Raw genomic sequence first — 15,086 nt, forward strand, 5'->3', positions numbered from 1 at the left:
CACCATCTCAGTGCCTGGCACATTTAAAAGACTCAGTAAATATTAGTGTCATAATGATAATGATGCCAATGACACTGAGGAAAGAGTGTGTCATGATTCTTCTGAAATGGTTGGCAACAACGTATTTTCCACTCTGTAGCAGAAATAAAGGACGGAGTAAGTTGACATGCCCACTGTCACAGGAAGAGTGATGACACCCAAAAAATAGAGCACAGAATTCCTCATTTTCCTCTCAAGTTTTATTCAGGAGAACGGAGTGCTCTTATGAATCTTAAGCTTTCCTTTAAAAAAAACCTTCACTGTACATCTCTCAGCCTTTCCCTTGAATTTCTCTCATTGGCCACACTGACAAACATGGACTGGCAACCCACCAGGAGATAAGTACACTAAGTACGTACTAAAGATAACATCATTACAGGTGGTTCTGCACTGCCAGCTTTGTAGAAGCAGCAATTTTGAAATTAAATGAGATGGAGAAATGCTGACAGAGAAGCACATCTAAATGTAAGAAATGGTCAGAGGAAAGCCTTAGAGGTCAGTGAAAAGGGTCATCTGAGGAAACCCTGAGAGAGCCTGCCTCACATCTGGTTTACAAAACAATTAAAATGGATGGCAGCGGGTGGTAAGGGTTTGGATTTTAAAATTTCTACCTGAGGTGGCAAATAGGTGACAGGCAACCAGGGGACTACTCTGAGGGAGGTGTGAACAATAGAGCATTCTGGAAGAATATTTTGGGCACTGACTTACAGGCCAGATCAAAGGAGAGCAAGACTGAGGACATAAAGCCTCTGAGAAATGGGCCTCAACAATCCAGGTGCAGTACTGTAGCAGCAATGTAAGTTGACACAAACTTTAAAAGGGGAAGTGATTTGGTAACACATATTAGAAAACATAAAAATATTTATAACCTTTGACCCAGGACTTCTACTCCTAGAAATTTATCCTATGAAATCATCCAGAAGGTAAGAAAAATTACGTATGTAAGCATATTCACTCCAGTGCTATCTAATATCATGGAAGAAAAAGACAACCTGAATATTCGACAACAGAAGACGATGAAATAAGCTACTGTGCATCCACCTGACAGAGCGGAACGTGGCAATGTAGAAGATAGCTACGAGCTCTGTAACAAGAGAAAATCACTTATGATGGTATCAAGTGGAAACACAGTAGACCGTCAAATTATATGTCTACGATGACAGGATCTACACAAATATATGAATGCATTCAAACAAAGGCTTGAATGTTAAAATGAAAAAAGAAAAGCAACTGTTCAGAAGTGGTAGAATTTCTGATGATTTCTTTGGTAAAACTCATTGCTGGTACAATTATTTTTTATATTAGAATGGGAATTTTAAAAATAAAAGATGAATGAATGAATGAACAAGGAAGGAAAGAAAAAAAGGAAGAAGGAGCAAGCTATAAATCTGAAGGCTATATCTTTGGAATTTATAGACCTGAGGTTTAGTAAAAACTAATATTAGATAAAAGACAAAACGTGAGGAGAGAGCAAAGATGGCGGTGTGAGAGGTGAGACAGACAACTCCTCCCAAAACCACATGTAATATGAAAATACAGTTCACACAACTAATCCTAAAAGAGCAACAGGAGAGAAGGTTGCGCCAGACTGCATTCACTTGGAGAAAAGAGCAGACCTCAGGACAGAGGAGTGTCTATCAATGATACCTTAATAAAAAAAAAATTAAAAAAAAAAAGATAAAGCAGCAGCAGACATCAGGCTAAGGTTGTAAACTGAAGCTTAGTAAAGGTCCAATATGAATAAAAATAAATAATTGCACTAAGAAATCAAGAAAACTTATTTTTTGCCACTATATGTGAAATATTAGTTCCATAAATTATCAGGAATAAATGTACTTGACAATATAATGGTTCTCCAAAACTTTTTTTTGGCATTTATAAGGGAAAAGTAAAAGAAATCTTTTGGGAAGACCCTCATTAAGTTACAAAAGTATCTTTTAAATAGTTACTACATAGAATTAATCTTCAAGGTGATAATTCAGTACCAAGGACTAATTTTTCTGTTGTTTTTAAATGCAAGGTTGATCCTGTCATAAAACCACAGTTAAAAAAAATAAAAAAGAAAAAAAGCTTTCAAAAGCCCTATCAGGAGGGCTTAATTGAATTAGAAAATACACTAGTACGTGAGGTACTACAAATTGAATTTTGAATGTGCCAATCTATTCAGAAGTTTAGCCCTCCAAGACTGCTTGGATCCAAAGATGTTAAGGTGGACTTTTTTTACCCAAATTAGATCAGATCTGACCTATTTAGTACCTCTAACTCTTATTCTTTACCCTTGCTAAGGCTGAAAGGGAGCGGGAGGGGAACCAACACTTCTGGCTTATAAATGCCTTTCTAGAACTCTAACCAACAGGCAACTACCTCACCTTATTTATAGGTAATTTCCTGACAAATAGGAGCAAAAAGTCAAATGTAAAATAAAGAGTAAAACCACTGTTCAATTTAGATAGCAAGTAAGCTAGAACAGCTCCGTGACACAGCGGACTTGTGAGGACTCCCCCATGAACAGGCTCTGAGAGCTCAGCCTTGGGAGTCACAAGGCGCTGGTCTGGAGTCTGCTTACTGAAAGTGTGACCCTAGTCAAGTTACTCACGATCACTACTTGTCAAAGTTTCCTTATTTTTACGTACAGCACCTTACACATAGCAGGTGTTCAATAAGTGGCCACTACTGTTATTATTGCACGGCCTAGGATATGGAATCTGGCCAAATACTGAAGTATTCAAGAACTAGGAGTTACTACATGGGTTTCCAAAGATACACTCAAACAGTACCAATACAAGGTAACTAACCTAATGGGGTGGGGTGAGAGTGTGTGTGTGTTTTCTGTTTTAGACAACACAAATAGAGGTTACTTTGAGAAATGCCAGTAGCTAAGATTATATAATCCAATCTAGAAATAAGAACAAGGTGTAACAGGAACATCCCACTAAACAAGCTCCTCTGCAAAAATCTGTGGAATGAACTGAGAGTAAGAACTCAACTCAAAATTGAAGCATGAAGTCCTCTTACATGGTCCAGGACATATATACTCTATTTGAATGTGGCACTGTATTTATGTAACTGTGATGATTAGGTTCTTATCAATCAGGTTCTTCTAGCACATAAATGAAGGCTTCACTGCTGTCAGTGTGGTTTTCCTCTCCGATGAGGACTACCCTTGGAGACGTACCTGCCTGTATCTTAAATAACTTTAACCTCTCATCTGGCCATAAATTTGCCATACTTCCAAAATGGAATCCTGCTGGAGTTTTCTATGGGGTAATCATGTGCCCAGGTGGCCTCTATGGTCACCAAGCCATCTCTCTGGTTATCATCATACTTGACCTCAGTTTCTTCACTTGACTGAGAGAGTTGGACCCAATTATATTTGGGGTTCCTCTAAGTCTAAATATCCTGTGATTCAGGAACTAAGATACTACTGTGCAACTCGGGGCCCTTGATCACTGTTAAGTTATTGATACTCATAGTGATGACAACGAATTTTTCTACTAAATCTGTTATCAGAGCAGACCCTGAAGGAGAAGAAGGAGCTTAGACAGCTTACACTACAACAATACATACTTCCCGTAATTAATAGCTCATTCTATTACTGGAATGGAGGTGATTAGGGTCCGACAGTAGCCACAGTAGTGTACTTGTCCTGAAAAACTTTTCTCTTCTATGTGCAGAAAAACAGAATAGGCAGAGGAAACACACGAGAGGCAGACGTTACGGCCTTGCAAAAAGAGCCCTGGATATGGAATGTGAAGACTAGCTATATCCCCTTGAGCCTGCAGGTAGTCACTTCACTGAACCTCGATTTCCTACCGCCCCCAAAAAGAAAGAATACTTCCATTTCCTTCATAGGTTTTAATATAAACTTACATGTTCATATTAAGGGATTATATGTGACAAATGTGAAAGTGCTTAGGATAATACACAGTACACAGCAGGCACCCAATAAATGTTAATAGCTGTATTGAGAGGAGTGAATAACCACCACCATTCTTTTCTTTTTTATAAAAAAAAGTATTTTCCTATGCTGAGTAAATTTGTATTATGCCCTTGAGAAACAGACAAGTTTCCTTTTTTCTGGGATAGATAGATCTTCCCTCTCCAAGACAACAAGGGTCAATGAATGAAGCAAGAAGGCTTGGGAATTAGTGTTTCTGTAACACAGTAAAAATTAGATGTTACCTGCAGCCAAACAGCTAACTGTTGCTGTAAACTTGGTACAAGGCATTTTGCTACCCATCAGAAAGTGCAAGGGCTAAGGAAAAAGAAAGAAGGGCATATCTCCCCAATTGTTACTGGGCCATGTCAACTCAGTGCTACACGTTTAATTCCTGCTTTTTTTCTGTTCAAAACTAATAGTTATGGATTCTTCCTCAGGGCCAGGCACTGTTTTACACATGTAACTCATTTAATCCTGATAACAAACCTATGATGAACCTACTGTTATTATCCCTTCAGACAGATGCGTAAGCTGAGCACAGCAAAATTAAGTGATCTGTCCTAGGCCACATGGCTGGTAAGTGAGGATCAAGGCCCAGGCAGTCTGGCTCTGGAGCCTGTGATCTGGCCACAGCACCTCTTGAGTACGTGGATCATCAGAACTCTAACTCACTGAGAGAACGCCTTCTAGGTGCACTGTGCTCAGGTCTGCATACTTGTTGTTTACTCATGTATACTTCACTGTATACTGAGTGTTTACACTTCAGTTAATACAAGCCTAAGAATAACTTAGGTGGTATTATCCCTATTTTACAGATAAGAAAACTGAGACTTAGGCTTAAAATAACCTATCCATAGTTGTGAAACTAATAAATGGCAGATAAGAGCCAAGGTTTATGACTCCAAATTCTACCTTCTTTCCACTCTACTTGACTGTCTCCTTTCGAAGTCTGGCTATATTAGAGAAATAAGGTAGCATAAAGAATCTCTTGCCACAAACAATGAACCAATCATTCTCTCTACATCATTTATTTCCCTTCTTGGTTAGATTTCTCAATGCTCCATAAACCTTTTATTCTAAACTTATTGTCTCAAATCTATTTTTCCAGATAAAGGAAATGAAACACACGGTGTTCAGTTGCTTTTTCAGCGTTTCAGCCTCCATTTCAATAGAGCTGGGCAATTTAATTCCACCTCCCCATTCTTACTACTGAACCGCCGCTGTCACACTTTCCCTATCTGCCTACAAAGTCTCTCACCTCAAGGGGCAAAGCCCCACTGCCAATATGAAACTCAGTTACGTTATTTACACTCTGGCCATACTATAATCAGCATTAAACCTGGGGGCTCTTTTCTGAAGGAGCTGGATGATGCAGTTTGCATCAAGTCAGAGCATTCTTAGGCTTGGCCCAACAAATACTTCAAGAATACCAATTTAAATAATACGCATCGGTTATTACAACTTTAAAGACATTTCCAAAGTGAAAGGAGAGTTGGAGATGTCCAGAACTTAAGCTCTGACAGCACTTGGCCAGGAGTGGAAGTGGAAATCAACCTAAAGGGAGATCAAGGAGAGGAAGAGAGAGATCGGAGGAAGCAAATCTTGAGTTCTAATTAGTTTAGCCATGAAGGGAAGGAGAAGTATTGAAAGAGGTAATAAGGTCCAGTTGGGGGTTTTTCCTCCTCCCTTTCCTAGAGAAGAAAGTTCCTATTTATTGCTGGATATCTGACATTTAGTCAGATTAGGCTAAAGCCTAATCAAACTGATTCAACATAATGGCCAAGTTTTCTGTTGTATTTTTTCCTTTTGCAAATGTTTGTAGATGCCTCAAATCTTTCTTTAGAAAGCAGTTATAAATCAAGTTAAATGACTGTAATCCCCACAATATGTACACCTATGCATTAAATGCATTTCTTCTAAATTAGGCAGAAACACAACAGTAAAGCATAGCAAGAAGTGAAGGAGTGAAGATATGAATAGAACTGAATCTATGCATCCTCCCAAAGCAAGCAGCAAAGTACTTTAAAAAGAGCAGACAACCTAGATCCAAATCTCAGCCCAACTATCAATGACTGTGTGAACTTGGGGCAACATTATCCTAAATCTTATCGTTTGTGTAATGGGGAATACCACCACTTCCCTCACAGGATTATTGGGAAGATTAAATGGGAATGATGGCATCTTAGTTTTGGATATTTTTGACCTAGGGCAGAAATGGCATACTGGCAGCTCAATATTACAGTCTATGAAAGTGTAGTGGTGGGCACATAGCAAACACGGAAGGGTAAATTATGAATGGGAGCAAAGGAAAGGAAGAAAGATATCAAGGTTGTGACTTGGTGTTGGGTGTGTTTTCACAGAAGAGAGTGGTCATTCATTCCTATAAAAGCAGTCTTCTAACTGGAAGAAAAAAGGTGCGGTACCCTGCTTCTGAAGTGAGCATGTAAAATTCCTGGAAGGAAAAGTTACACAGAGCTAACGGTTCTTGGAGAGACATCCAAAGAGGTGCCTGGGATTTATAACAAGATACCCTTTTACCGCAGGGTTGTGAAAAGAACAATGAATGGTTTGAAGACCTAGGTTGGAATCCCAGCTCACAAGTATGACCTTGGGTAAATTACTTAACCGACCTAGAATCTCAATTGCAAAACGCAGATAAAACCTCACAAGATTGCTATCCAGATTAAATGAGATAAAGGATACAATAGGTATTTAGAGTCTTCCTTCACTTACAACATAATATGTCCATGACCTTGGCGTGACTTCAGTTCTTAACACCTCGGCTTTCTCATCTATAAAATGGGGAGGATGATACCATCTAACTATCCCGTAAACACTTTGAGAATCAAGTTAGGCCATATATGAGACATCATGCCTTGAAACCTTGTTCAGTGCTATAGGTATATAAAGAACTGCCATCGTGGCTCCTATGTTTTATGCATGTCAAGGGCTATGTTCATGGACAGAAACACGTAGTCTTGGGCTGTACAGGTGAGGAAGCCTCGCATGCATTTATGCAACCCAGAGTGGGGCACAGGGGCACAGACGCACATCTACAGATTCTGGGGGTGTGACTTACAAGCTTGGGAGGAGGACTTTAGGACAGGCTGCTGGACCGAAATCAGAGGAGTGGGCGCCCGAGTGGGGGCAGGGGGATGCAGATGCACGGATGGGAAAGGTTGGGGGCACAAACACGCATGCCCAAGCCGGAAACGTCTTCGCAGGGAGAGCAATGCGCATCCCCCGAATGAGGGGGGTTGGGAGGGATGCGATGTGCAAGCCCGGAGGGCGGCCCGGGGGTGCCATACCACACGCTCGGGGCCAGAGCTCTTTACCTTATCGCTGTAATCCCTCAGGACCCGCTCGATAGCCCCCGCCTCGCCGGCCCGGACGATATAGAGGGCGCGCTCCTCATCCATGGCCGCAGGTGCGGGGGAGCAGGGGCCGCTCCGCGCGCACAAGCGGCTGACTCCAGGTAAACGCCTCGCGCCCCCGCTCGCTCGCTCCTTCCCAGCTTCCTTCCTTCCCTCCTTCCCTCCCTCCTCCCAACCCGCCAGCCTCCGCCCGGGCAGGCCCGACGTCACCGCCTCTCAACTTTCACCCCGCTACGTCACCGGTCCCCCAGCAACCAGCGCCTTGGGGCCACCCCCGCAAGGCCCAATACTCGAGGCCTGGCGAGCGGCCTGAAGCGGGGTTAGCCTTGAGGCCCTGCTTGCTCCTTGCCTCTCCCTCCCTGGGAGGAAACTACAGTCTTTTAAGTGGGCTTTCACAGAGCTGTTCTTCTCTCCTGATCCGCCTCTATGAATCATTCTCCTCAGCTGACGAGAGCCACCCGGCTCTTCCCCGCCCCTCTTAGAGCCAGCGGCTGAGCTGACTACAATTCCCTGCGTACAACGGGGTCATTCCACGCTTCCATCTAATTTACTGGAGTGCCGAATAGCATGCCGGAACTAGTAGTCATCCACTGGGAAGACTTCCTGCCAAAGGCATGCTGGGAACTGTGGTCCTGTGAACGCCGGAAACGGGACCCCGGCGGCCGCCTGAGGCCAGCGGCCAGGAGACCGTTAGGGGGACGGTCTAAGCGTGCCTCAGATTTGTTCCTTAACGGGGCGACCTTATCCAGCTCTAGCCTTGACTGGTTGGACTAGTTGACCGTCCAACTGTCAGTCAGGGGAACTGGTACCCCATGGTGGGCACTGTCAAGCACCGGTTTAATTCCCTTTTCTTGTTTAGCGGTTTCGGTCTTTGCATTTCTTTCCTTCCTCCCTTGTTTGCGGTCATGCTATATATTCAGCTGCAGTAACGTGGGAAATTGAAGGCAGTTGCCTGGATAAAAGAGGATTCAGAGGGGTTTTTTTTGCCTTAATGATAATCGCTGTTGGTATCACATGCTGCTGGGGCTCCAGGCTCAATGTTAGATAGTTGTCATATGGCCTCTAGTTTTGTCATGACAGTTAAGAGTTTAGTGGAACCAAAGGAACCCCAATAGGTTAACTAATTTGTCCTACGTCACGTGGCCAGTAAACGGGGAATTCGATATTTGTTTCGAACTCGGGTTTTTCCCGAAAGGGGCTGCTTTACAATTGCCAGCTGTAATGATAACTGATATACCAGCAATACTTGTGATGGTGATGACGACAAAGGTTTGCATTTTGTGTTTACTACATGCATGCAATCTGTTACATACTTTACCTGCATTATCTCAGCCAACTTCTCACAAATCAGCCAACAAATATTTGAGAACCTACGCTATGCCAGGCACTGTTCAGTAAAGTACTGTTCAGTGTAGAAACAGTGGGCCCCAAATAAAGACCCTGCCCTTATGGAGTTTCCATTCTAGTGTTTAACCAAGGAAGGTACTGTTCTCATTTTAAGAGGAGGAAACTGAGTCCTAGGGAGGTTAACAAATACCAAGGTTGCAGAATTTGAAAACTGAGTTTGAACTCAGAGCCTATGCTCTTTTTGCTAGAGCCATCTGTTAGACAGTGGATGAATTCTCCAGGTAATTTCCAACTTTCCATTCCAAACAACCTTTACCAGAAATAATCTTTGTTGCCTCCCCTGCCTGCCTCTATCTCTTGAGCTGTGCTGAAGAGGAGCTGGAGAGGACAAAAATTTATTCACCTAATAATTACTAATTTTCTTCTATGTGTCAGATAGTGTGCCAGGCTCTGGGAATCTGGAGATAAAAACAAATAAGGAATCTGAGCTCATGGAGTTTTTGGTCTTCCTGTGGATTATGCTTTTCATGCATCAGGCATTTATTGAGCATATTTGTTGAGCCAAGCTTTGGGATAGATGCTTTGTCCATAACAAACTAAGTCAGAAAGATCTCAATCTATCTCTTGAAAAAGCACTTAGTAGAAAGGTCATGGTATATAGTATGCTACAATCCTTAGGTAATATTAATATCTTGGAATCGTTTTTAACAGTTTGTAAAACATTTTAATATATACTATCTCAATGGATCATTAAGGAAGGTATTGTTCCCATTTATAGGTAAGAAAACAGGCTCAGATGAGTTAAGCAACATGAACTAAGACTTAAACCGAGAGTTGTAGCGTAATAGTATTTGGGTCCTTACTCTGTGTACAGTACTGTATTACCTGATATTGGGGTAATTTATTTTTGGAGCAAGGGCTCCAGGTTATTAACAAAGTATCTGAGTAGAGATGGTTCTTTTAAAGAGGGTCTTACACATGTGTTTGAAATGTCTATCTACCAAAAATAGGCTTATGTTTTTAGGCTCCAACCCTGTACTTCTAAAAAGAGATTTGAAAACGTGCAACCACATGAACTAATGGCTTGGGAAATTGCACTTCAGCAATTTTACTTAAGCACTAATATTCTGATTTTATAAATCAAAAGGATCTTTGACTCTAAAATTCAAGTCATCCTTTGACCACTGACGAGACTCTGGTCCCAGAAAAATTAAGTGACTTGTCCAAAGTCAATAATTGAAAGCAGACTCTGGGACTAGAGCCTGGACCAGCTAAATCCTGGGCCACTACGTCACTTTACCTCCCTGAGTATTTAGTTATGTGATACTTTCAGTGACTAGAGCCTTTAGTCCAAAACTAACTCCAGTTCCTGTCGATTCTTGTGTGGCATAATACCAAGAAATTAGGATTTAGGGCCTGGATAATCAAAGCAACAGTATGTATTTGTAAGTCATTGCTCTGAAAGATAGTAATAATTAATTATATACATGGATAGTACTTCATTCTCAAAATATCTCCACATAGATCATCTGATTCTTATAATAGCTGAAAAATGCAAGGTCAGTAGGACAGGCACTATCTTCCTTTTCATAGAGAAAAGGGAAGTTCAGGGTGTTGAATAGCTTGCTCAGAAGCAATAAGTCTGCTTAGAAGTAGCGTAGTTAAGGGCTAGAAGTGTTCTGGGCTCTGATAGCATAAAATATTATGGACTTACAGGTCAGGGCCAGTGAAAAAGCCTGCAAATAGATACTCATCATTCATTTTGGACTTTGATATATCCCGACAGTGGCATTTCCTCTGCCATTACAATGGACTCGTCACAATGTACTAAATTGAAGGTTTCAAAGGAGTAGAGTAGCTCATGCTAACAGCCTTTAAAATCCAAGTTTTCCACATGTAATAATTTTTTACACATTTTCTTTAGAAGAAAACAGACATTTAAAAACTAAACAGCTTGGTCTAGTCACTACAGCTCCAGAATTTGAGTTCAGAGAATCCTACTAATTCAACATATGACCTATCACACAACAGTCATCAGGTACTGTATGAGGCTACTCTTTCAATCTCTCTTAAACCAGTGTCTTCAGCTATCAATGGATTAATCCAGATGTCTGAGTTCTCTCTCTCTTCTAAAATTTTGTGATTCTAAGGACAACAGCAAAAACATATTTGAACATGCTCATTCTTTAGAAAAGTCTATTAATAAGAGTGAGGTACAAATCAATATGTGCAAATTAAATACCAGTATGATATAGGAAAATCACTGCTTGGGCATGCCTGTAGGGATTCTGATCCAGTTGATCTGTGGTGAGTCCTGAGTATCAGTAGTTTTAAAAGCTTCCCAGTTGGTTCAAATGAGAAGCCAGTGTTGAGAACCATTGGACCAATATTTTGATAGGGTATCAACCATTGAGTGAGTTTTTGATGAACTACCAAACTTATGTACATGTGACTAGTCTTTGAGAAATCAGAATAACCTAGCAAGATGAGAGTTATTTTAATTTCATTTTCTTCCCAAAATGAAGTCTCTCTTTGGTAGCAAGGTTAATTAACATAGTTTGCTCCTTTAACAAACATTTGGTGCTTATTGGGCACAACCTAGGCTTAGGCACCATAAAAAATAAAAGCAATCAGAAACAATTAAACCTGTCCTTTGGGGAATACAAGAAACATCCAGACAATAAACGAATCTTTTCTACTGATAGGAAGGAAAGAATTGAAGGGAAGTACTGTGCAAAACAAAGCAAGGTAAACATTGATGAGTACTCAAAGAGAAGGCTCTTAGAGAAGGTGAACTATAAAAAGAGAATAGTGGGGAGAGTTTAGAGGGCTAGCAGATAGGGGTAAAACCATGAGAAAAGTTCGGAACACAAGAATGAACCAGCCAACTATTGAGAAATGATACTAACTTGGTTGAAACTTGATAGCCAACAACAGAGAATTCTTAGAGGTCAGCTGGTCAGTGAGATAAGGAAAAGTTAAATCTGAAGACATTTCATAATTGATGATGACTGTATAACCAGCCAATCCAACTTCAGCTTACAACATGTTGCATTCCTGACAACAGTATCTTAAAATGCCATATGACACAGATAGAACCGGGAGGCAGGAGAGGGTTCGTGTCAGATCTGTGAACATACAATTTTAATTTCTCAGGATTTCACTTATAAAACTAGAGTTGGACTAGATGACTTCAAAACTTTTTTTTAAAAACTCTTAAAAATGTATCATTAGTGATCCAGCCTTTCAGCACCTTTATTAGGTTCCTCAGTAATATTCTCAGTATTTTAATTGCTAAAATTAAGCCCGCGCTGTCAGTCCTTGGCCCATGTACCTATAGTTTAGTATTGATTGGCTAGCCACACTGGGACTCTCAAATTAAGCACACAAAACGGGCTTTGCCCCTTTAGGAGTTTTTGTTTATCCAAGAGCCGGAATGTGGGTCAGACCTATTTGCATCTTACTGGCTTGGAATCCCATCCAAACACCTCCCGGGAAAACCCAGCGCTCTGGGTGGCAATGTTGTATGTAATGCGGCAAAAGCAGCTGGACTGGGAATCGGAAAACCTGGTTTTTAGTCCTGACTCACTGCGTGAAATTCAGAAGACGATCATTTGTCAGATTCCTTAAAACCCTTCTGGGAACCAGTTTTTTGTATCTAACAGGAGAACTTGACAACCAAAAGGCTCCAATTTGAACTTTAACTCTGTCTCGGGATGTTCAGAGATAAGTCAGTCGCCTTTGTTGAGCATTGAGGTTCTCAGCTGTGATGAACACGATGCTACCTACTTGGCAGGATGTTATAAGGGTTAAAAGAGACGGCTGTCGAAGTGGCCAGCGCAGCGACCCACCGGGCATGGAGTAGCCACTCAAGTGGTGGCTGAACTGGAATGAAAAATGCAACCTCCCTCACGATGATGTTGGGAAGATTCGAGGGACAAAGGTCATGTTATTCATCTTGATGCACAAATGCAAGCGTTTTGAGGTTGCCGGTGGCGTTTTTAACAACAGAAAAGTAATGACAACACCCTGCTTTGGGCTTTAAAACTCAAAGTTAGCGTCTTTAACACGGACATGCTTTAACATAAGATGTTTTTTGGGGGACAGTGGCTGTCGTATATGCGTGCTTGTGACAGGGAGTCTAAAACAATACACACACCACATCGGTGTCTTTGCAATCAAGGTTTTCAGAGTCATATTAGAGGAAATACAGTCTCATAACACTCCTTCCCACCACTTCCTTCTTTTTTTTTTTTTTTAACTCTTTCTACAGTGAAGTATTAATTTACTTACCAACATTTGATTAAACTCTTAAATTCAACCCTAGGAGGAGGTGGCAGTGGACAAAGGATTATTGTCATTCATCATCAACACACTTTAGTCTTCCCCTGGTGCTGCCTATGGAGGATTAGCATTTCCCTGAAAGGAGGAGGACAGAATAAATTGCAGCTACCGCCAAAGAACTGCCAGCCGCTTTCAGCTGGGGGCGCATACCGGGAGCTTTTCCCATATTAGTCAGCTTTATCTCAACTTTTGGGCAGTGCCTCCGTCTGAATTTCATGCGTTTCAGGGTCAGTCAAAACAGAATTGTAGGGTTGTTGAGGTCAGAGGCCACTGCTGTCAAAGGGTAGTGACCTGAACAGCAAGAGGTAGCCAGTCCCCCCCACCCCCACCCCACTTCCCCCTCCAATGACTTCATTCTTGTGAATACTTGGCTCGCTGTACCTCCCCTGCAGAGCTTTTTTTCAACCTGGTAATAAAAATCCTCCTGTGACCTGATATTTTTTTATATTATTATTGATTTCCTTTTGTTCCTGTTTCTGTAAACAATGACCAAATCTTGGTCCCTGATAATGTATTGGTGTGTCCATACCCTGGGAAATGACAGAGGGAAAGCTAGTTGACTGTTAACTTACAGTGAGTGGAATGCCACCCCGGGTGAGGGGAAAAGATCTGGTGCCCAGCTTAGAAACTGCCTTCATTTCAAGCACACAAAAATTCCCCAGAAATTCTGAAATGCTCATCAACCCCAGTAGGTTGTGGTACCACGGCCAGGGGTAGTTTAAACACTGCCAAGCCTCTTGGGTGAGAGGCATGGGGGCAGGGTGGGGTGGAAATGAAAGCAGGGAGGAGGAAGAAGGGAGTGTGCTACGGTAGAGAGAGCACCGGCCCTGGAGCAGCGCTCTTCTGTGTTCAAATCCCAGCTCTGCCACTTCCCGTGGGTGACTCTGGGCAGGGCACTGAACTGCTCAGCACCTCCGTTTCTTCTGTAAACAGAAGTGACGATGCCGCTGCCATTGCAAGGAGGTTGTGAAGCAGAGATGATGCATCTGATGTGCCTGGCATAGAGCGGACCCTGAGAAGCGGGAACCTCTGTAAATTAAGTCAGACGCATTTCAGAAAGGTGCCACATTATCACTGTGTAAAGGGAGGAAAGCACGTTGCCGGCTCCTCACTTAAAGATCGTCCTTCTGTGGTGACTGCATTTCAGTTCTTGCAGTTAATCATATCTGAGAGGTGTAGCAGGGACATTTTGGGTACCACCCCCGCTGGGGGCACAGCTTGGCAGTTCCTGGAGAATGCTCTCTTCTAAACTTCTCTCTGCGGCTTTTCCCTTCTAGCAGGAGACTCATAAATACCAACTATCAGCACCGCAGCTGTTCTTGATGCTGATTCTCTCACCTCTGCTGTCACGGTCAGACCTCACTGTTTTTCATAATAGGTCTTAAATAACTGGTTTTAGCTCTTGAGGCATTTATGATGACAAAGGAAGGAATAAAACTGGGGAGCCCTATTTCTCCCGCCCACCACCTCTCTTCACCCACACTCCTTTCCTAGCAACAGCTCTTTTCTCAACTTTTGGGGCCCACATCTTCCGTCCCACCTACACCAGCAGCAGCAAAATATGGGGGTGAGAAGGCATGGGGGGGTGCGGTGCCGGAGGAGGATGTGGGAGACCTTCAGGGAGGAGGCTGGTGAAGCACAAAAGGTTCTGACCTCCTTGGGAGAAGAGGAAGCCACAGGGGCCGCGTCCAAGCTGGCTTAGCTTGGGAGGCTGCCAAGGAGCTGAAGCAGAGGAGGCCCAGGTTAGGAGGGCAGGAAGCAAAGTGGCAGGGAGGTGGGCCAGGCTGAAGGGCAACACAGCAGTGCAGTCAGGGAGAGGATGGTCGGCCGCGGGGAAACTGTAAATGGCATCAATTATTGGGAAGGGCCACTCTAATCCACTCTGGACAGACTGAAACCCTGTACAAAAGAAACCTGGGGTGCATTTTCAGGGAACAGCAGTCCCTGGGTCTCAGAACTTCAAGGCAAAAGGAGGGGCTGTGTCTCCAGCCTCAGCTCCCTGTGAGCATCGCTGGGGGCTTAAAAAACTACCAATGCCAGGG

General features: G+C 42.5%; 1 protein-coding gene across 7 annotated transcripts in view; it reads right to left on the reverse strand.

Moving 5' to 3' along the window:
• RIC8B (RIC8 guanine nucleotide exchange factor B) overlaps positions 1 to 7,828 on the reverse strand; it is a 94,659-nt gene extending 86,831 nt beyond the window's left edge. For 4 of the 7 annotated variants that reach the window (XR_008991919.1, XR_008991917.1, XR_008991918.1 and 1 more), the window contains exon 1: positions 7,315 to 7,827. Coding sequence is in view for 3 of the 7 variants with exons in the window: in XM_057486439.1 (XP_057342422.1) it covers positions 7,315 to 7,398 (84 nt within the window). In the remaining 4 variants the exon portion in view is untranslated. Of the gene's footprint in view, positions 1 to 7,314 lie in introns of all 7 variants that reach the window. The other 3 variants (XM_057486440.1, XM_057486438.1, XM_057486439.1) reach the window with 2 other exon arrangements.
• Between the last annotated feature and the right edge of the window lie 7,258 nt (positions 7,829 to 15,086).

This window comes from Manis pentadactyla, chromosome 10, assembly GCF_030020395.1.
Source record: "Manis pentadactyla isolate mManPen7 chromosome 10, mManPen7.hap1, whole genome shotgun sequence".
Classification (NCBI taxonomy): domain Eukaryota; kingdom Metazoa; phylum Chordata; class Mammalia; order Pholidota; family Manidae; genus Manis; species Manis pentadactyla.